At 41.4% G+C, this 23,262-nt stretch overlaps 1 protein-coding gene across 2 annotated transcripts in view; it reads left to right on the plus strand.

The window, feature by feature from the left end:
- The window catches only part of IKZF2 (IKAROS family zinc finger 2 (Helios)), a 109,004-nt gene extending 88,863 nt beyond the window's left edge, over nucleotides 1-20,141 (plus strand). For both annotated transcript variants that reach the window (XM_009702366.1, XM_009702367.1), the window contains exons 5-7: nucleotides 5,526-5,663; nucleotides 12,974-13,117; nucleotides 19,127-20,141. In XM_009702366.1, the coding sequence (XP_009700668.1) occupies nucleotides 5,526-5,663; nucleotides 12,974-13,117; nucleotides 19,127-19,851 (1,007 nt within the window). In that variant the 3' untranslated portion in view covers nucleotides 19,852-20,141. The remainder of the gene's footprint in view (nucleotides 1-5,525; nucleotides 5,664-12,973; nucleotides 13,118-19,126) is intronic.
- Nucleotides 20,142-23,262: the final 3,121 nt, after the last annotated feature.

Below are 23,262 nucleotides of genomic sequence, written 5' to 3' on the forward strand. Positions count from 1 at the left end.
ATGCCACCTATTTTTTTTTCTGCTTTGATTTTTCTTATTCCTGCTTGATCCTCTACTCTATGCCATCCTAACTGTCTCCTCCTGCTCTTTAGTGTTCACACCCATATCTAATAAAATCACAGTGTATTATTAAGTCCTTAATTTCTCAGTAGATACACGGGCCGTATTTTGCTGTGTCTATCTACTTGTGTGAGCTTCACCAAATTAGCCTCTGCTCGTCTCGCAGAGTGCATGAATTCATTTACATGCTGTGAAGAAGGGAATTATTACCTTAATCATAAGTATGAATAATTGAAGCACAGGAAATCACAATAACTTGCCTGCAGTCACAAAATTTGTAGCGTAACTAAGAGTTGAACCCTACGCTCCCTAGTCCCAACCCAGTGCCTTAATCATGTTTCCTACCTCTGTGTTAAACCTGATCTTACTGTGATAAGTCCTGTTCAAGGCAAAGGGCTGCTTTGTGGTAGGCACTGTGTAACTGCAGAACGGCTCCCCTCTCCCAGGCAGCTTCCAGTTTTAGGGAAGAAAGAAGAAATAATGAATTGATACTGGTTATGATCGTGACAGACAATTCCGCAACCTCACTGACAGGTGTAAGTATCAGCCCGAAAGAACATTGCAACTTCTTCGATGCTGCTTCAGAAAGCTTCAGCTGGAGAGTACTGGGATTTCCTGCAGCTTTAAGGTGCTAGGGGCTGAGCGGGAGTTCAGATTTTACAGAAATAAGTCACGCTCGGTGCGCTGCTATCAGAGGGCCTTCCTCAGACCGAAAGTCGCTATGTCAGATGGCCACTTAGCTCAGAAATCTTGGCTGGCTTCCCTCCCAAGGCCTTGATGGGGCTATAATGCAAAAATAATAAAAACTGGGACAAAGCTGAGGGCAAAGTCTCTAGTCCTTGGATTGGGCTGACGTACGTCACACGGCCGTAGTAACGCCCTTTCCTGTATGAGCTGGTCGCCTTAGCGGTTGAGCTGTCACAGGGACTCGGGAGGTGGGCAGATGGACGGGAAGGAGTTCTGCTCTGCGCTGCTGTAGAGGAGAACGTGGTACCCGAAATAGGGAAATGTGGGAGTAGTTAATCCTGACTGCTGAAACCGGTGCATGCTTTGTCATTGGTCTTAAGGGAGGCAGGATTTTAGCTCAGCGAAGTGTGTCGGTGCTCTTAACCTGTTCTATAAGCCTTTCTCATGTTATATGCTTATGGCAAGGTATTACCTGGGATGCCTTGTTATTTCCCTTTGACTTACTTTATATTCTGCTATGCACTCCTATCTCTTTTGAGAACAAAATGCTGCGCGAATGCCTTACGGGCTCTTTCTCTTTCACTGACCTTTTTTTATGACTTTAAAGAAGTTTCCCTAGGCCCAAGTCTGCTTTCTGTCTTGAATATTGACCTTAGAGTTACACCATCTCATTGTCACTGCACGCAGACTTCTCAGCTATCAAAGTTCACCCACAGGACTCAAAAGTATTCCTAACTCAGAAACACCTTGCCTTTTACGTCCTTCTCCTCTTCCCCCTCCTCCCTCCACATAAGCATTTTAATTTCACAAGCAAACTCCGTTTCTCTGTGAATTTCGACGAGTGGTTTACCTGTTTCATGGTAAAAATTGTACTTCAAATTTAAATGTCTTTTTCACTGTGACTGTCATAATATTTTCCATTTGAGGCTAAGACTCCACTGTGGGTTTTCTGTGCCACATTGTCGTCTGTATGAATCTGAGCTTAAATGCGTGGAAATTCTGACATTTCAGTAAGAAATATAACATGGTTTTTTATGTTCTTCAAGTTAGCTGTTTCATAGGTATGGCTGCTGGGTTTTGCCCAATGCCCTGGTCTTTCCCAGTTCAACAACAGATCGAAGATTTCTCAAGATTTTGGGCTTGTTTGCATTCACTATATTGTGTCATTTCTATGAGAATGAGTTATGGTAGTTTTTTATCTGATTGCTTAACCTTGAAAAGGTGATAAAGGAATAATTACCCCACACCAGGGATTTCCAAACTGACTTTACTTGGGTGCCGCTACCATTGGCAGCTGTGTTTACGTACAGTGCCAAATGTGGTGTTGATGTACCATGGTCTTCAGTGAGGACCTTGGAGAAGGCAGCCTCATACCAAGCAAGCCGAGGCAAACTTTGAGTGGCTTCCCAGTGAAACGGCTCCACGGCAGAAAGAGCTGCCTTCAGTGAGGGCTTGGAGAGGGTTTTGGTAGGCTACAGCACCATTGAACTCTTGGCCTTCAAGTCGATGGTCTATAGACCAAGGCTGCTCGTGCCCAGTAGTGCAAGCCACATGTTTTGGGGACAAATTTTGACTATTAACGTTTGCCTACTATACAGAATTTGACAAAGATTGAAATCTCTTTTGGTAGTCATGTGGTTTCATATGGTGGTTTGTTATGTGGAACAAAGTATGATGTTGAGGAGGTTACCAGAATTGGATTCTCTAATACACTTGCACAACTTTCTATTGGGTAATATGAAATACGGAAAAACGTACACCCACTGGCAACATTCACGTCCACAGAAATATATATATTTTTTGTCATTAGTTACTTTGAGAATACGAGGGGAAATTTGCAGCTGTTTCGATGACTTGACATTTGTCACAATGACAAGGTTTCTAAAATCCGGACCATAATTGCTACTTTGGCGAGCTGCACCTCTTACCAAATGGGTTGTGAGAATTGCTGGTGATACAAACTGCTGCTATCAGAACTGATTCCATTGTGATCTGACCTGATCAATTGCGCTGCAACCCAAGTCACAGTCACTTTGTGTAATTTTATAGTATAAATCAGATTTTACACGTGTGGAGCTGTGATGTGACTGCATCTGTAGAGCAGGGGGGCCAGAATTTGGAAATGGACCCAAGGGAGTTGTATTCAATCCTACTTAACTGGAGCTCACCAACTTCTCCTTCATGATTGTGTCTGAGCAGCTTCCAGTTGTGTATTAGGCAACACAACTAACATTTGTCACATGTTGTTTATTCTCTTATCTTCTCCCCAGAGCAGGCAGCGTGTGTGCTGGAGTATTTCTTTCCTTGGGGAGTTAACGTTCCTAAAATCCCATATTGGCTGTAGAAATCGCGTCTTTATCATTAGCTTTTATCATGTCTATGAAACTTGAAATTTGATGGAATTTGGGTAGCTGACCATCCTAGATATCATTGGAAAAGCTCAGCCTTGTCGTCTGTGAGTAGTTTCTGAAATTATTTCAGTGCAGGGAGCAACCCTTTGAAGATGTGTAATATGAACTTTTTTTGATTGTTGAATCAGGTTTTTTCTTTTTGTACTGTGAGCTTGTAGCAGAATATGTTTCTCTGTGCTAAATGAGAATATATTTAATTAATTGTAGCTACCTCTGGAATACTTGAAAGCAATCATCCCTTTCCCTTGTGTCTTACAGTTTAAGTTGCATGATAACCTGGTGTAGCCAAATCAGGTGGGCTAATTCAGCCCTGCTTCAGCTCAGTTAACTTAATCCCTTCAATTGCATTGGATATTTTTATATTAGACATGGAGTTAGCTTCTAATAAAGGCATCAGACTGACAGATGTCGATGCCATCTAGATGCATAATGAAGCATTGTAACGGTGATGATTGAAGTCTTTCCATCCTAGGGAGCCACCAGTGTGTTTTCCTAAAGGTGCTTCCAGAACCTTTAGGTTTATGTTTAAGAGGTGAGGCTTGATCCAGATCATTCCCATCAAGGGCAAGCCCTCTGGGAATGACAATGAGCCTCACGCTTGGCCTCCACTGAGATTTCCAGTACCAGCGCCAGTTACGGCCACAGTGTAAGCTGGTGAGCAAAACAAAATAAAGACCAGAACAACTGTTTGGTCTAAGACACAATACTTTCCTGAGGATAAGCCTTATCTCTAAATAAAGAGAAATACATCCACAGTTTGGATGCTTATTAAAAGCAGCTTTTTTTTTTTTTTTCCCCTGGTGGAAAACTTGGTTGTGTCACCAAACTACACACAAACAAACTTTTTAAGAAAAAGAGACACTTTCTGCAAGTGTGTTCATTTCATCAAATCCCTTTTTTTCTGAGACAAAAACATTTGAAACTTTTTGGCCAGCTCTGATACCAGAGGCTCAAGCTTTTCCATCTTCCATGGAATGGGTGATGTGGGGCACGCTCTGTGGTATGTGCTACTTCTGCAGAGGTCTCAGAGAATTTCCCTGGCTCTGGGTCTTTTGGGTTTAGGGCTTCAGCCCCAAGGCAAGGAGCCCTCTGCCCACCTTCTTGTTGGCTACGGGTGTCCTCCCTCCAGTTTCCCCTGCATTTTCCCATCCCAGTGGTGATGGTGCATTTTGGCTGCAATTAGTACAGCTTGGATTTCATTAAGTAAATGACTGTGAAAAGCTCTCAATATTGGGACAAACCCAATAGAAACATGTATATTATCCAACAGAGGATGTTCTCAATTTTTTTGGCTGGAAACTAAAACTCTTACCTAAGATTTTCAAAACTCTGGAAGAAGTTTGACCTTCCCTATCCCTCAGCCAGCTCTGAAAATCTCAGCCAATGGTGTTTTACTAGACTTGCAGTAGTGACTTAATAGCTCTTTAGTTATTAAAGAATGAATGTTTGTGTTCTACAAGTTTAAATTCTATTAAAAGCCTTTATTAGCACGACTTGGCAAAATACACTTCTGGCTAGCTTTCTGGCCTTGGGTTAGGCCATTCTTGTGGTTTCTTAATGACATGCTACAAAAAGGATATACTTTATGAGAATATGGTGCCAGGTTTTGCATGTATTAAGAGGTATTTGCCATTTGTGCATAATGCTGCCGAGTGAAACAAAAAAAGAATTTAAAAAATTGGAGTTACATCTTACGTTCATCTGGCTTGATTTTCATTGTACATGGCCTTTTATATTTTTTTTAATATTATATATATTTTAATATTATCTGGTCTCTGTGAATTACTGGTGGCAGCTCAGTTCTGGCATGTAACAGTGCTGTTGCCAAAGTTACTTTCTGTTGTCTTTTATTTTCCAACCTTCCCTTAGTAATTTTGGCAAAGTTTTCTCAATGAAAGAAGAACTCCGCTGGGCCACGTAATGAGTTTCCCCACAGCTGGGAGCAGAATTAGGCCACTGAGGCAGCTCGTTTTTGTGAAGGCAGCTGTTCGTGCCATGGGCAAAATGTCTCAGAAGTTTCTTTCCCACGAGACTTGGTGACACACGGGCTGTGCTGGGGTATGATTCAGCTGTTTGGTTTGTTTTCCCCTCTTGTCATCTGTTTATTTGCTTTGCGACCAACAAGTCCGCCTCTTTTTCCTTCTGCTGATACCGCGCATTAGTGTGAAAAACGGATGGGGTGAAGTACCCGACGGGTGGGAGGAGGTGTGTGCGGTGGGAAAATGGGGCTGGGAAGAAGGTCTGGGACTTGACTACCCTTTCTTAGGTGTCTTTCCATCACAAGGGTTGTTTGTTGCCAAGGTGCGATTTTTGATAGCAGAAGTGGGTTGCAGTGGATTTGACCCGATGCTCTCGTTCTTTCCGCAGTGGGGAAGCCTCACAAGTGCAACTACTGTGGCCGGAGCTACAAGCAGCGCAGTTCGCTGGAGGAGCACAAGGAACGCTGCCACAACTATCTGCAGAATGTCAGTATGGAGGCTGCCGGGCAGGTCATGAGTCACCATGGTGGGTGGAAACCGCCTTTTGAGGTCTCTTGGACTTGGAGCATCTCTTGCGGGTTTTTTTCCATCTGTTTTTCTTCCTTCCTTTCAGCTTTGCGTCGCTTCCATCTTATAGATTGCTTACACTCAGATAGGCAGGAGGAGAAAAGATGGGCTAAAATCTTCACTCTGTCCAATTTAACAGCATTGGTTTTGCTGAATTTTATTTATTTTTTTTTAAGGCAGTATTTCACTTTTTAGTGTGTATAAATGTATGCAAAGTTGCCCTAAAAATGAACTAAGCTTTATATAAAATGTATGATTTCCCTCCTCTTCCTTTCTGATAGTGACTGGTAATGATAAGAGGTAAGGATGGTGGAGGTATTCAGAAGTCATAATTTCTACTCCCTGTAATATTATCTTACATCCCCCAAAAAGGGAGGGATAGATATAAAATCTCCAGAGCAGAATGGAATTCAACAGTGTTGATGAAAGTAATTATAACAAAAAAAAGTAATGTTTATATGCATTTACATATGTTAGTATTAATATGTTAACTAACACTGCATGTGTTAATACACATAAAGACTGAAGATTGCCAAAAAGATTGTTGAAAGTAAGAAATGTCAAACTCTGTGAATTTGTTTTCAAAAATTTTTGTAACTATTTGTATGGATAATGAGCGTAATGCCTCAGACTGCAGGGTTGTAGGCTTATCTGTAGCATTAGACACTAAATGGTAGTTGTCCGAAAACTGTTATAATTTCATTCAAAACTAGTGTTTTGGAAACTCTTCTAAAACCGAACATCTTTTAACTTTTAAAAGTCATCTTTAGATGTTTGGTACTTGAAGTGTTTAAAATTTCTTACTAATCGGAAAATATGTAAATTATACATTTTCCATTTTGATTAAAAATTACCATATACCTAAGAATACCAAAAAGTTAGATTGTAGGTAGATGAAAAAGCGAAAGGACATTTCCTCTTTTTTTTCCATTTTGCTGTTGAGTGGAGTTGTATGGCTTCATTTGGAAATTAATTATGTAAAAGTTCTGAAAGGTCATTTCTAAAAACCTAAAACAAGCCAGAATAAAGTCTATTCAGCATTTCTAATATGGGCTATTTTTTGGTGAAAAAAAAAAATAAAATCACCTAAAATTTTTAGAGAGTACTTTTCCATGAACAACTTAATCCTAAAAAGGCATTCTAAATGTATTTAATACACATTGCCAAAATGTTCATACCACTCTATTAAGTAATTACTATCTTTGTAGACACCCTGGAGACTAAAATCAACATTTAAAATATAGTGGATGCCTTTAAAGACCTTGAAGTTAGTGATTATCTGCTTTAGGCCTGACTTTATGCTTGTAAAAGTCAGCAGAAAGACTGATTTCAGGACTTTTCTATTTGCAGGTATCTGTTGTGTGCTTGGTCTGTTAGGAGCGCTTAGTTGAGAGGAGTCTAACCACCAACTCCATTCCCAACAAAATACACGCTCTTCACTCTACAAGGGTGTGCCTGTCTTATTAACCAGCCAGGTGATGATTTCTGTCAGCCTTTCCTCTAAGGCTGAATAACGGTACACTGGTATAGTTATGACAGCCAGGACATTTCAGAGATCATGTTGTGAAGGATCTTCCCAAATTCCACTCAACTTCTGGGTTTATTATTCAGTTATTTATTAAAGTTGGGTTTACTCTTGTTGATAGTGTACTTCTGAGGCAATCTAAAGCTTTTTCTAAGCTGCTGCTTAATGCTGTGACAAGAAGGGTAAGTCCTTAACCTTGTCTACCCAAAGAAGCTGGAATGGTTGACCTTGCATTGTTTTTTCTGCCAACTGAAGTTAAACCAGTACAGACCCCATGTGGACAGTTTTATTTATTTACAGCTTGACTGACTTTGCTTGGACTTAAAATAGAAAGGTTCACACGACCACTTCACTTTTCTCAACAAAATTAACTTAAAACAGCACTTTGAATTCAACTAGTGCCTCTTTTTCCTCCAGGCAAATAGGTCTACATCTCCCCTGGTGAATGTTTAAGGGGATGTTTGATGCACTGTCTTCATTTAGGTGTTTAGCGAGGGCACAGGAAGGACAGGCAGTGACAGGGAGCTCCAGGTTCAGCTGGGACTAGTAATAAATCTCACCTTGCATCCCGGCATCACTCCCACCCATGAAGCTCAGCATGGGAGTGAGGGTCATGAGCCACCAACCTGTAGAGGTCTGCAGCAAAGTCATTTCTCCTGGGACTATAAGAACACCAGGGAAGAGTATACAAATGATTAGTCAGCTTAAAGTTAGGTCTTAGTCTAACCCTGAAAAATGTATTAATTTCCTTCTCTCCCGTGTCACGCAGGGAAGGGATATTCCTGAAGATGAGTAAGTGTATGCTTTGGAGATTTTGGTCATTAGTTTATTTTGCATCACATTCGGGTTATGTTTTCCTGCATCTTTCCAAATACTTTTAAAGGATGTTGTTCTTGCTGAGTGTTTTGAAGCCTCTGAATGCATTTTGGTGTGACTCCTGGTCACAACTTCACCATTATGCACAGAATAGGTAGAGGTGGGGATTTTCTTGTCCCTACTGGCACCTGGCTTTAAGAACGCAGGTAGCTGTGCTGGGTCTTGACCAATACGGCCAACTTTTAACATCGGTTTAAATTATTTCTGCAGAGATTAATTGTTCCAGAAAACTGCAGGCAGCCCCTAGAGAGTTTGGATTTTTTCCAAGCATTGTGCTCAAACCAATCAGTTTATAGGCATGCTACAGACGTCCACTTGGGTGCTTTTGCCGTGGCCTCATGAGGCCTTTAATTTCAATTATCTTTCTCTTGCAGATGGCTAGATCACCTGACTATAACCACAAAGGGAAGCAAAAGGAGGGGAAGAAGGGCTAGTTTCGGTGTGTGGGCAAGGAACCTACAAGTCTCCGGGTCTCTCTCCCATCCTCTTGCAGGGTGCCGGTTGCTTGCTGAGGTGCCCCTCCTTGTGGCTAGGTCCTGTGCCCTGCTCAGCACGACAGCTATTGCAACAGCTCTCATGACTTTGTTCTTGGTGATTTTTGGCTAAGCAGTGCTGGCCCCAGAGGGAGAAATTAGTCTGTGGTCTCCTAGCTAGCGGCCTGTTGGGGGTGACAAAAGTGACAGTCTCTGAATGCCCAAGAACATGAGCTTTGTGGGAACAAACAGGGAGAAATGTTGGAGGCTAGCTATGGTTTACACCCGGTTATATGTTGTTCTCCATCTCCACGAAGCAAAAAGTCTGGGGATACGCTTTTTAGGAGAAGGAGAAAGAAGCCTAGCCCTAGGCTATGCGAGGCTCAAAGGCCAGCTCCACATAAAACACACAATGGCCTTGTGTCCTTCCCTCTTACATAGTTGCTTAAAACATTGTTAAAATGCTGGTCCCACAGGAGACTTCACACCAGGGTCCATGGGAATATTTCCTGTCATTTCTCTGTGCACACAGGCTTTTTTTAAATAGCAATATTATGAGCTTAGGAAAGGAAATTAAGGTTGATGGAGTAATACTAATTTGTACCAGCTGAGACTTAGCCCAGTGTCTGTTGGCTGCACACAAAAGTATTTATTAACAAAACGCACGTTGGGTAATTTTTTTACTTCTTTTTTTCCCTATTCTTTCCTCGCTGGAACAGCATAAACTTTTTTAATGGTATGTACGGTTTCTTACAAATTAAGAATCAAAAATTAAGAGATAGTCACACTGAGCACTACGATTGAAAGACCAATGTCTTCCGGAAAATAAAACCTTTGTTCTGAAGACCATCCAGGTTTATGAATTGAGAGTTTGGGCTTAGAAACAACACTTGATGTTAACTGCTGTTGTGAACATTAACAGTGTCAGAGATGGTGAACATTTGCATGGGCAGTCCAGGAGCATGCCCTGATAGCTGATTGAGAACATCCCTGAACAGAAACATACTCAAGTGTGGGGTTTTCATGGACTAGTTGCTTGATTTTTAGAATAAAAAAGCCTTCCTGAGCTGAGACTGTAAGTTCGCAGCATAAAATGAGTTGCTGTATCAAAGCTAGTTATAACGTGTCAGCTGTTCTTCAGTAGCTCCTACTGCCAAGGTAATGAAGTACAATGGAATACAACAAAAAAGGAGTTGCATTTACCGCAGAGTAAATGTGTACACATGAGCTTCTGCCACAGAGCAGCTGATTTGTGATAACTGTTGGTTGTGTGTGATTGGTTTGATTTTCCCCTTTTTTATTTTGTTTTTCCTCAAAAAAATGATGCAGACTGGGCTATTTGACCTTCTGGGGAATATTTTTAAATTGAAATTAAAATTAATGTATCTAGAATTGGCAATGTGATCTTTAACTCTTTGGGTCTCTAAAATGTGATATCTCACCTGTTTGGTCTGGTTTTGCATTTAAATGGTTTCTGAAACTAGACTATTTCTATCTCTCCCTTCTCCCAGGAAATCTACATAACAGAACACATTCTGGTAACTTATTCCCATTGTAACACAAATATTGGCATGAATCAGTGATTCTGTTTCAGAAGAGCCATGCCCTGGATTATAGAGTTGAATTCTGAGGTGGGAAAAAGAGCTTGCAGCGTGAAAGATAGAAAAGCAAATGCTTTTATTGGTGATGATTTTACTTTTAAAAGGAGTCCAAGCAGAATTTTTGCCTGACTTGGAGAAGAACAGATGTCTTTTTTAGCACTATTCATTTTTCATGGAAGAAAGGTTTCAAATTCTGTATAGGAAATTTTACACACATATGCCCAAGAGTAGAATTATTTAATTATTCCTTAATTGTTATAAGACATACAAATGTCACTACATTTGGGGCTTAATCAGATGGCTATGAAAGTAATGAGGAGGTTTTCAACTGATTTTGTGAGCAAGTACAGTCCTAGAAAGGCAGCATGCCTTTAGCAGGTCTTCCTAGGAGGGATTTGAGGGCCCTCTGCACCGCCAGCCTCGTGTGTCCTGTACACCAAGGGCTGGAAATTGTTCCAGTGGCAGTCACCTGCAAACCTGGCCCGTCACAGTGAGGATGGGTATCGTCACTGGGCAAGGGATCCAGGGTTTCATGCAGAGTGTGTGTGCATGTGCATGCATATGCTGATTTTTGGTAAACCAAAAGGACAGTCAGACACCAGTTCCCAGTGAAAATCAACAAGCATAATCTTTCCTTTCTTCCAAAATCTCCTCGGTAAATACTTGAGTAGAAGTAGTGCAGATAGCTCCTCACCAAGCACGATGTTTAAATAACCTTAAAAATTTAGCCTTAGCTCGTAAAGTATTCCAGACCTCCCAGTCTGCACTGGACATTAATTAGGTCGCTTGAACGCTGCATCCCATGTTGTTGCAACATTAGATTCATTTCATATTTATGCTTTTTCTTGCTCTTTTTCACTGCTGCCAGCAGGACTGCCTTGTAAATGAGAAACCATTGTGTATCTCAGGGGGAGCATCCTGTACAAATAAAAAAGCAGCAGAGTAAATTATTTTATAGCATATGGTAGATTCTAAGCCTCAAAGTACTCAGCTTTCCATAGCAGCAGAGGCACAAATGGAATCAAATGAATAAATTGCCATGTTTTCTTATTATGGATGTCTGAATTGAGAAGTTCACCTGAGCAGATACTCTGTTTTGTAATTGCCTGGTATTTACTCTTCCTTACTAGAAAGAAGGCAAAAGACAAGGCTTTTAACACCCCATTTTTCATATATTATGTGCTAGCAAACAGCTGCACGTTTAAGAACAGGGGAGTGATTATTCCATATTAGGATCCCGGAGGTGGTAAAGTTACATGGGAGGAAAGTAGGCTGGTGGTGTTCATTTATGGCACAGTCTCAGAGTGAAGGTGTCTGTGGCACAAAAGGCTGCAATGGTGGGAGACCGTAGGAGGACTAGCCGAAGAGATGGGTTTCAGTCCTCCTCTGCTACCTCTGCAATACCACCCGTGACTTCACTGGAAGATTTATCTAATAGAGAGAATGCAATGGGTTGCTCACGGTTTACAAATTGTAGGAACTCTGTGCAAGATCATCCCAGTTTCTGTTTCTCTGTCATCCATTCTTCTTCTCAAATAATTTTTGTACACCTCAACCGTCCCATTAGCACTTGGACTAGTTAGTGGCTGATCCTCCTCAAGTTTCTCTTGCTACCTTCTGAAGGTGAATGTGAGACAATTAGGCCATGTCTTAAATTCATGGCAGCAGAGCAGCACTACGTGTGGAATCACACTTGACATACGTTGCAAATGACTCTGGCTGCCTGGGCCTGATCTGCAACATGGTACCCCTGACCCTTCTTGGTGTTTATAAGGAGATGCTCAAAAGAAACAGAGTACTTTGTAGGTATTTAGGGAATAGCTACCTCAGCAAGCAACATAAAACCCTGTGTGAGTTGGTCACTATCCTGGTCGGAAACCTGTGCAATTCCTATACTTCTTTTGCTCTAGTACCTTATTCCCTAAACCGACAAGCGACAAAGAATGAAATGAGTAAAGACAGAAGGGGTCATTGATTTCTTGTTATTGTCTCAAAGACAATGCATGAGCATTCCCCTAACATAGTTAGCACAGGAATGCTCCCTGGTGATCCCCAAAAGTGGGAACACAGACGCAGAAGGCTTGCATTCACAGGGGGTTAGGTCTGTGTTTGAAGGGACAAAATATTAATCAAAAAATGGATAGTCTCTGTGACTGATTCTGAAGGGAATTTCCATACAATGTTAATCCTGTAATTCCAGTACAGTGTTTGTTGATTTTTTTCAATCTCGTGTATAGAGAGAGGAAACACGCTTTAACAAACAGATCCTTCATTCAGGAAGCCTTTGTCTTGGGGAACGCACAGCGAGGCCCAGGAAACACGAGTCATCAATGCTTTGTATGTTTTTTTTAGTCATTAAGATTAGCGTGAAAGGAAAAGAAGCATGCCGTATGACAAGCATGAAGTTAAGGGAATACACAAAGAATGATAACTAAAAAGTTGCATTGGCAACAGGTGACCGTATTGAAGGGAGAATAACAGAAAGCGTCATCTACAGAGTGAGTTTTCAAAAGTGTCCCCTCCTCACTGGGGATCTTGAGTATTCAGAACAAAACAAGTCCTTTAATAAATGCTTAAAGTTAGGCTTCTGCTAAATAAGATGGTCCCAAAGAGAGGCATTTTGTAAATGTGGCTCTGCTTTTAAAGGTGGTTGCTATCTTGATGCCCAGTGTGTTCTTGCATCTTGCTTTATTTTGTGTCGCACTTGTTGCGCAATCAGCAGGGCTCAAATGATTTGTGTTGTCTGTGAAGTGTAGACCAGACTTGTCTGATACAATTTTTTGGTTTTATGTAGTACCTCCTATGGAAGATTGTAAGGAACAAGAGCCTGTGATGGACAACAATATTTCTCTGGTGCCTTTTGAGAGACCTGCTGTTATAGAGAAGCTGACAAGCAACATGGGAAAGCGTAAAAGCTCCACCCCACAGAAGTTTGTGGGTAAGCTTGAAATACGCCTTTTATTATTTTTAGTGCATAGGTGTAGGTTACTTGTTATTTGTAACAGCCAGAAGAACAAAGAGAAAAGTAGTGCTCTCGAAAATTGGTTGTGATGGGGAGGAACAACAATGGAGATGGTTAAATCACTGCAAGAAAACCTGAAAATTGTTGAATTAATTTTACCAACCCAGAGAATTCAAAAGTGAGGTCCCTAGAATCATGAAAATGACTTAGAAAATCTTGAACTTTTTGCTGTGCCTTAAGGCTGTTTTGTATTTTTTTAACTTTTCTCTGTCCCTTTTGAGATTTAGACTTGTCATCTTCCCTCTCCTTACCCCAGCAAAAACTAAGACTCTCATATAATTATGTGTATCCATATGTGTGTGTGTGTGTGTTAAAAAAACAAGATGTATCTCAAGATTTGTAATTTGTAATAAGTTCTTGAGAATTGGCAACAACTGGTCTGATAATACCGGCATGAGGAAGTAAAATCACATCGCTTCTGTTGGAAGAAGTGCTTACTTCAAGTGCAGCATTCTGCATGCAATAAACTTATTAACGCATGAATATAAAACAGCATTGGATAACTTGGGGTTACCAAATTTAGAATCCTAGGCCCAGAATCCATATTTTGCTTTGTGTCTTGACACCTTAAAATTGTTCAGCTTGTAACAGGAGACAGTATGGGGAATTTTACTTGGTTTGAGCTGTAGCTTAAAGCTTATTTTTACTGTTACTGAGGCAGTCCTAAACTTAAGAGGGGAGCTGGGACAGAGAATTATTTGGGCTAAGTGTATGTTGCTAGACTCCAAAGTCATGCAATACGTGTTTTCCACACTCATCCCCTGGAAGGACAGTCATACAGAATTTAAGGGTGCCGAATACTCATTCTGCCCACACTGAGGACACTTACGGAGAGAGGATCAGAGGACTGTGAGCAATTAACACAGCTATTTGGAAAAATCGTTGCCTCTAAGCTGAATGCAGATTCAAATGGATTTGTTAAATCACCACTGAAGGTGGTTTTAAGCTAACCCACATGGTTTTGAATAGTGGGGGGCTAGCAGCACGCAGCAGCTCACCTGCGGGGCACCGACACACTGACCTGGCTGCTCTCAGTCATGTGCCCATTCCCAAGTATCAGTGCTAAGCCAAGGTTAGGTCAGGAACAAGCCAACCCACACGAGGAATGCTGGGAGACATCAGTATTTCCTATATTGTTATTAGTCCTCCTGAGATAAAAGCTTATTTGTTATACTGTTGTCTTTAAAAGTGCTCTGAAATGGATTACTGAATTGTTGATAAGAACTGGAGGATTTATACTCCAATTTAATTTACTACTGTGACAACAGTTGGGGTTGAAGAGGGTGGAAATGGGAGCAGGACTCTACTGACAAGCCAAATACAGCTTTATGAGATTGTAAACATGGCCCCATCATAGCTGGTTTCCCTAGCGTTGTCTCAGCAAGTGCTGTACGTTCTTGCAGGTTGTGATCAACAGTGAACTAGCTACACGTGCTGTCGCTTAGACTGGTGTGTCTAGTCCTCAGAAACACTACAGCCTTGAAAGGAAGAAGGGCAGTTCACACCTCTTGCTCTTTTTTTCTCCCGGGTTGCCCACAGACTTGAGCAGAATTGTGTTTGCAATGCCTCTCAGAGGTTATCTTTGCAGGGGCTAGAGACTTTATCTGGGAGGGCTGGAGACCTTGTTACCTTCCCTTAAATTCTGGCACACCCAGGCCTGCTCCCATGAACAGTATAGTTTACTCATTATAAGCATACCTCACAACCGAGGCAAGCCACTTTTTGGATGATATAAATTGAATCAGTTTTTGGAAACTGTAGATGATGGTGTCTCTCTTTTTTTTAGACCAGGAAGATTATTTTATTTGCCCACTCACGTCCAATTGACCATATGTTGTTATTGTCTTCAAAGGCAAATTGACTGATTGGAAATCCTTGCCTGAGAGATACTGTAGCACGTTATTATTCTCTTCAGTAGGGTGTACTACTTTATTGTTAGACAAACTCGTTTCTTCTGTAAGTGTAACAGATCATTTTGGTATTCCATTTTTCTGGGCCTAGGAATTCACGGTTTCATGTGACGTGCAGCTTTTTATCCAGATCCATCTGTAGAGAAACTGTCCCCTTTCATATTTACCATATCTTATTTTTCTGCCTTTTCTGGTCTTTCATGGCATCGCAGTATGTGAATTGAATAACAGCAGTCTCCACTTTGCTACCTTTCTTTTTTTTTTTCACCATGACCTCACTTTTCTTCCCGTTTTCTCCCCAATGAAATATTGTTCAACTCTATCAGGAAGAACCTGTAATGGTTCTCTGGCTTGCAGGAAATTTTCCTGTGTGTGCTGCAAGTGTGGCACCTGTCCAAAACAACTTAATGGTGTTTATGAGAAGGTCATGTAAGCATAAGCTAAAATCTTTGCATGCTACATCTATCAATGCTTTACTGCTCTTTCTGATCAGCAATCTCCAAGGGACCTTGGTTATGGACCACAGTCTCTACTCTGGTTGACGTTTCGGGAGGAAAGGAAGCAGCATACAGCACACAGAGTTCGTTTCTGAGTGAGAGACTTGATTATATATCTGCTATTGAGGTACTAGTCTTACCAAACCTTTGAAGTAGAGGGTGCAGAAAGTATAACGTACAATATGCAGGAGCCTGAGCGCTTCTTTTTGCCTCCCCTTCAATGAAGGGAGAGGCAGACAGTAGTGAAATTGAAAGCAACCATCTTCAAGCTGATCACATGAAGCAGATTCATGTATTTTCAGTTTGAATGTGGTGCTCACTCTCACAGAGTGTCACTGAGGTTAAGAACCGGTGAGATACAAAAGGAGACATTTGTGTGGCTTACGATAAGACCACAGTTGTGACAGTAAGAATTAAAAATACACAGGCATCTCAGAACAGATGAAGATCAACTGGCTTCAAAGTTAGAGTCAACTTCTGGTTAATGGGGGTCAGGAAGAAATTTACCCAGTGGTAAATTCTGTAACTGCTTTCCCCAAGATTTCTTGCAGCTTTCTCCCAAGTGTCTGGCATTGCAGTTGCTTTAGATGCTTGATGAGGTGGACTACAGGTATTGCAGGACAGCTGTGTCTGTGTGCTTTGATCTAACTACAGGTACCTGATTTGCGTGTTTTTTGAATGTCATATGATAAGGTGACCACAGTGGAGAATGTTTCTTCTTCTACTTCACTAATGTAGCTGTGTCTGTGTGCTTTGATCTAACTACAGGTACCTGTTTTGAGTGTTTTTTGAATGTCATATGTGGTCACAGTGGAGAATGTTTCTTCTTCTACTTCACTAATGTAGGGCAAGAATAAATAGAATTTCAGCATAACTTTGCATGAAAAATCAAAATTACGAATTTGATTAGTCAGTTTTAAGTACAGATTTGGCTAAAGAGGAATTAAAATGGGAAACTATGTTGGGCTGGTTTGTTAATGTTTCTTCTGAGCTCTGTGTTTTATGCCCTCTCCTCCCCATGTTATCACTTATTTTATTTTTTTTTAATGTCACACTCCATTTCTAAGACTCTAACATCTTTGGAACCAGTTCGTAATTAGAGGAATGAATAATTTAGGTCACTGGCAATTTACAGTTTTCTCATCTCTGCTGTCTCTGGTGGAGTAACTAAATGTAGAAGATAAAAGGAATCAAAATAAGGTTTGCATCATTCATCCAAGTAGTCCATAAAGGATAGGTATTACATCTTGATCTGTAGAGCTTACAAAGGACTGGCAGCATGTTTGGAGGCAGGATCAGACTCTTGCCAGATCCAGTTGTTTATTCAAACACAGGAACGATACCAGTGGCCAGAGCAGGTGGCAGGGACCAATGGACTTTTCCATTTTAATTCCTTTCTTTCTATCGTATCTCCTGGACCTGCCCTCTCGTCCCGCTTTGACCCCACCTGGGAAGGAGCTGCTCAATTTCAAGTGAGGCTGGAGCCACCTCCCATGAGTTGTCCATCCTGTCAGCGGCAGGACAACCATCACAGACAGCAAGGCTGCCAGCCCACGGCAGAAACACTGAAAGGAGGATGTTTGATGGCAAGAATCATCCTTAGGTCTCATTAGATTACAAAGGCCATCGCTCTAGCACCCTTTGCTTCTTCCTTCCCTATTTTTCTCCAGTTGTCTAATGTGCAGCAAAGGAACGCTTTTCTACGTTATGCTCTTTTGATAAGCTATAAACGTAACTCAGCCGACTGTAGGAAACATAGCAAGGTACATGAACATCGTGTCTAATCAGAAGCGTGTGAGCAGTACCGCTGAAGAGAGTAGGAATATTCACGTGCTTCACTTTAGACTTGCATTTAATTACCTTGCTAATCAGGGCTAAGTTCCCAACCAAAAGTGATGCGTCATCTCCAAGGATAACCTGATTGTTCCATGGGTAATGTAAAATTATTTCTCTCTTTATGCATCACTTTAAGATAAGCCACACTAAGTGGAATGAATTATTATAGTCAAAAATAAAATGCTGAGTGATAGTTATGCTGAAATGTACTAATGCTATTTGGAAGAGATTTGGGATTACAGTTCTGTTTCTTTCTTATGGTGGTTTATACACATTTTGTTCCAAGCAATTTTGGCAAAAGGTGATAGAAGACTCTTGAGTTCTTTAATTCTTGGATAGTCAAAGCAGTTGTATGTAGTGACTCCTTGAATTTATTAGCTTACACTATTGAAGAAAAATCTGGGTTTATGTACCAAGACAGTGAAAAGTAACAAAGATGATGAAAACCAACAAAAGTTATTTATCAGACCTTGTAAAATCAGCTTCAAAACTGTTAACAACTAGCTAATAATTATGTGTGTGAACACAGATGAGCATGTATCTTGTATCTTACACATATAGTTATGCATATAACCTTTTCTATTTAAAAAGAAGAGTTGTTATATGAACTTGCCTTGTACTGACACTCTAAAGCCATCACTGGAAAAGCAGTGCTGCTGAGCTGAGCCCTGATGTAAGTGGCGGTAAATTTGTTAACTTCAAAGGAGAGCTGCAATACGCAACAAGCATTGTGACGAGCATAATTTTATCAGCGTGACGTTCTGGTTTCGCGTATCTGTAATGCCATTGATTTAAAAAGGTTACAGGGGTGTGAATTTGGATTCACACGGTGATGAATCAGCCAGCTTCATCATCATTATGTATTTATTTGTCCTGTCTCAATGAAAGTTGCTTTTGCCTTTTAGCAAATGAAACTAAGCTATACATGTGGTTTCTCTATTTTGTTTTCTTGCCTAAATAGACACTGGAGGGTGCTTGTCTTTTTTTTTCTCAGTCCAAAACATTGGGGTAGGATTATTTTTTTTTTGAGGGAGTGAATTACAAAGCTATTATAGCCTGAACACAAGATGGTAGGTCAGCCCACAGTGCTCCTGGTACTTGCTCCGTTCTGTGGCCACATGCAATCATTTTATATTTTTTCTGCTGGTCAAAGGATTTACATACTGTGACTCTAAAGGTGCCACTGTACCAGCCCCCTGTACCTGTTGCTTGGGTTTCTCGCTATGCAGGCCTTTTGTAAGGTATGTATGAGGCACCTCGGAGTGCAGGGGACATATAGTACTGGCTCCTTCAATTTTGGGAGAGTGTTTAATGGTATAAACCAGTGGAGCTTCATTGACCTCGGTCGTTCAATCCCATTTTCTACCAGTTAATGTGTGTTTCCTAACTTGAAGCATGGGCACAGTCAGGTGCAGTGGAAGGTTTGGAATCAATCTGGAGGTCGCTGCAACCACATGCTTCACCTGGAATATAAAAAAAGCCGTTGGTGAAGTTGCTGTTTTACCCATCTCAGGACAGAAACTTTGTAGGAGGTCAGTAAACAAGTAGGAGGAGGCTATCTTTGGACTCTGGAATCAATTTCACCCCAAGTCAGGGGTTTTCTGTCCCTCCACACCCCTTTTACTGTGAAACCTTGGAGTGATTATGTTGATTTTTCTCATTCATTTGCTCTTGTCCCTTAGGTGAAAAGCTCATGAGATTTGGCTATCCAGATATTCCCTTTGATATGAACCTAACCTATGAGAAGGAGGCTGAGCTGATGCAGTCTCACATGATGGACCAAGCCATCAACAATGCAATCACCTACCTTGGAGCTGAGGCACTTCACCCCCTGATGCAGCACACACCAAGCACAATTGCAGAGGTGGCCCCAGTCATCAGCTCAGCTTACGCTCAGGTCTATCATCCTAACAGGATAGAAAGGCCCATTAGCAGGGAAACAGCTGACAGTCACGAGAACAACATGGATGGCCCGATCTCCCTCATCAGACCAAAGAGTCGAACCCAGGATAGAGAGGGCTCCCCCAGCAATAGCTGCCTGGATTCTACTGACTCAGAGAGCAGCCACGAAGACCGCCAGTCCTACCAAGGAAACTCTGCCTTAAATCCCAAGAGAAAGCCAAGCCCGGCTTATATGAAGGAGGACGCCAAGGCTTTGGATGCCACAAAAGCTTCTAAGGGCTCTTTAAAGGATATCTACAAGGTCATCAATGGAGAAGGGGAGCAGATTAGGGCTTTCAAGTGTGAGCACTGTCGCGTCCTTTTCCTGGACCATGTCATGTACACCATCCATATGGGCTGCCACGGCTACCGGGACCCGCTAGAGTGCAACATCTGTGGCTACCGAAGCCAGGACCGCTATGAGTTCTCGTCGCACATAGTCCGAGGGGAGCACACATTCCACTAGGCCTTCTCATCCAAAGGGGACTCGTATGAAGTAGAAGAACTGCACATGAAGAAATACTGCACTTACAATCCCACTTTTCCTCAGACATTGAGACGCCTATTTTGTTGTTGTTGCTGTTGTTGTTGTTGCTGTTGTTTAATTATTATTATTAACCTTATTTTTTGTGGACACAACCTCATTTGCTCTGCCCAGCTTAAGAATGGAAAGAAGGAAGGGAAGGGATAAAAGAGGGGGTTTGTTGTTGCCGTCACTTTTTGGCGAGTGACCCGCCTCGCTTTCTGTGGGAATTGAAAGGCAGTCCGTTTCTGTCTCAGCTGTACGTTGTGTCCTGTTGTGGGATATCGCTCAACCCTGCTAGGTGCTTTAAAGTCCCGACAAGATGCCACTCATTTACAATTTCAGACAAACAGGTAAAAACATTTCAGAGGAGAGCCTTTTTCAAATGTGCAGATATGGTGTGGGGTTTCGGTGCCTGGAGGAGAGGAGGGGGAACTTTATTCTGCAGAATGAACAATTATTTTTAAAGCAAGACTGTTAGGGATTTAGGAGCACGAATCAAAGTCTTTTCAAGATATTCCTTTCAAAATTACTTTCTAGGGTGAGCTGTTTTCCTGGGTTCAGTGTGTATTGCCCCTCTAGAATGTAAAAAAAAAAAAAAAGAAAAAAGAAAAAAAAAAGAAATGTATGTCTTAACACTGTACCACATTACAGCAGTTTAGTTTCATAAGTCTGAGGGCCTTCTGTGGTAAGTCTGAGGCTTTGTATTTTTATTTTCCTTAACTTATGAAGCACCTTTTTTAGAATTGTTGATTTGCTGTTACTCCATGCCTATGTGTTGACTCACTGGCTTCTTAGAGACCCTTGGGAGCCTTACTTATTTAGTTGCACCCTATATTTTAAGAAATAGCATTTAGAAATAACATTTAAACTTGCTTCTAGGACAGTAAGTGACCTAGGAGCGGGTGAGAGAGTCTGTAGTTTACTCAAGAGGTTCTGCTGCTCTTCTGAAATCATTTTGTTTTAAAATTACGGATTTTAAAATTACAAAAGTACTAGTAGCAAAGTGTTCTTTAAATATAGGTATATAGAGATATATAATTATATAAGTACTTTCTCATTCTATTAGCACAGTGTTAACCTCTTGGCAACAGCCTAAACTAAGACTTGCAGCTGGGAAAACGCTAGGAGCCAGATCCTTGGCCAGCATTAATCCTCTTAGCTCCATTGAATGTAACGGACCTACCCCAACTACTTCAGCTCCGTCAGGATCCGAACCTTGACCATTTTGTTTTCTCTTGTTGACATCTTATTTGCTGAACCAGTGACTTCCTTTTATTTTAAAGTCATCAATTCCGCTTTAATTTAGGGGTGGAAGTGCTTGCAGGTTTTGCTGGATAGCCTTTACTCTTTGAGAGCATAGAAGCCCTGCAAATGAACAGATCGCATATGACCTTCCCTACGTCTTCAGAAAGTGATACATGGAGATGCGGGTGCTGTGCTTTGATTTGGATTGGCAGATTTCATTTTTATTCCTAATTTATTAATTTCACTGTAGGTAAAACAAATGGAGAAACAAACTCCTGAGCAAGTCCTTGAACTACAGACTGGACAAGAAAAAAAAAAAACAGCAATCTGTTTTGTTTCCTTTCTTTCCCAATAAATAACAAAGCCAGCAACCACCCAACAAGCTGCAGGTTGCATCAGTAAAAGCTGGTCTTAAACCTACGTGACAGATTGCCATTGAAACCCAACTGTTTGTACCAATCACAATTGAAATGTTGTTGTTTGGCAACAAGAGCACAGCTTGAGAATGGAAAGATCTGCATGGGTTTAACCCCCTCCGTGTATGCGGTCTCCATGCGCTTGGTGAGACCTTTTCCAAAGTATAAAGTTACTAAAGTATAAAAGAGAGAGCAAGATCAGGCCATAATGAATTCCCATCTGCTCACTTCAATCTGCGTACTCGATGCATATGCCAGTTTGCTGTTCGTTTTGAGGGTACTGGGTTTTTTTCTTCTTTTCTTCCTAGACCTGGAGCATTTGAAAGTAGGAGCTGAGTGGTATTGATTGAAATCTTTTTATGGTGACATTCTTGGCAACTAGAACCTGTGTTTAGAAAGGATACAGTAGATCATGGCCAGATTACCCGATGACTGCTTCCCAGCACTGAAATGCTATTAAGTAGGAGCTGGTAAAGCCTTGCAGTAGCCTATTAATTATAATACAATATGGAGCGAAATGTCATCTTGTGTAATGTGAGAGCTATCAAGGCTGGGAATATACGGGCTTTGGAGAGACAGATTTAAAGACCTATTCCCAACATTGTTCTTAATATCGTTGGGTTCCTCCCCCTCCTTCTTTCTTTGTCCTAATGTAGAGGAAACTCAGGTGAGTGAACCGCTACCATCCTCGAGACCATTCTCATTTTCTTGTGCTTGGTGCAGTCAAAGGAGTTTGTGCAGGAGAAAAACAGGGAGATGCTGGAGGGCATCACTTTTATTCCGTATGGCTGATTCTCTGCAGCTGTGAAGGCTGGCTTAGGAGGCGGCCGGCCATGTTCTGCATCGGGATGTGCTTGGAAATTCAGAAAAGCGGGGTTACTTTTACAGCGTGCCACCAAAAAAAAGTGGTTGTGATTTCTGGTGAGGCAGGAAAGGTCTTTTAAGAACAACGTGCAAAGGGAAAGGTGCTGGGCCTGAAGGTCGCTAGGCTTGCATGGGCCTCCAGAAAGACACGTACCTGAGTCAGAGGAAAGGATTGCCAGCAATCCCTTTCAGTCTCTGGGGGACAACACTCCATTCTGCCCTCTGCGGTCAGTGGAAAGAACATGGGTTTCTTGGAATATTTAACACTAGGGAAAAAGTGTTAAAAAAATTCTGCCCGTGTTTGGGAAAGGCAGAGAATCTCTTGTGTATCCACACACAAGTTGGCTGCAATTATATCTGCAGTTTGTTAGTGTGCACTTTCATTCATTGATGTTTCATTGATACCTCCTGAAGTGTATATTCTGTAGATGTTTAAAAGATCAGATGGAGAGGCTCAGTGGTTTTGTAGCTGGCTTCAGTTAAGTCCAGCTTCTTGTTCCAATGGTAGCGTGTGAGATCTGTGTGTCAGTACTGCCGTGTCCTGGTATCACAGGCACAGAGAACTGGGGGAGGCAGTGGGGGGACACGCTGGTTTAGTCATCTTCCAAAACCTGCATTTTTTGGAGAGCAAGAAGCTGAGGAGTTGCATTAATTTTTATTATCAATGTCCTTTTCTGAACACTCACTGAAGTTTTTCAACCTAGAGCTGAGGAAAGGAGAAAGATTAAATTCTAGTTCAATTTTTCAACAAAATTTTGGGCTAGCATTTATTTCAGCGTTCACTTCCTGCTAAAAGTAATCGGAGGGTTTTATAAAAAGCAGTTTG

Source organism: Cariama cristata, unplaced genomic scaffold, assembly GCF_000690535.1.
Source record: "Cariama cristata isolate BGI_N322 unplaced genomic scaffold, ASM69053v1 scaffold3506, whole genome shotgun sequence".
NCBI lineage: Eukaryota > Metazoa > Chordata > Aves > Cariamiformes > Cariamidae > Cariama > Cariama cristata.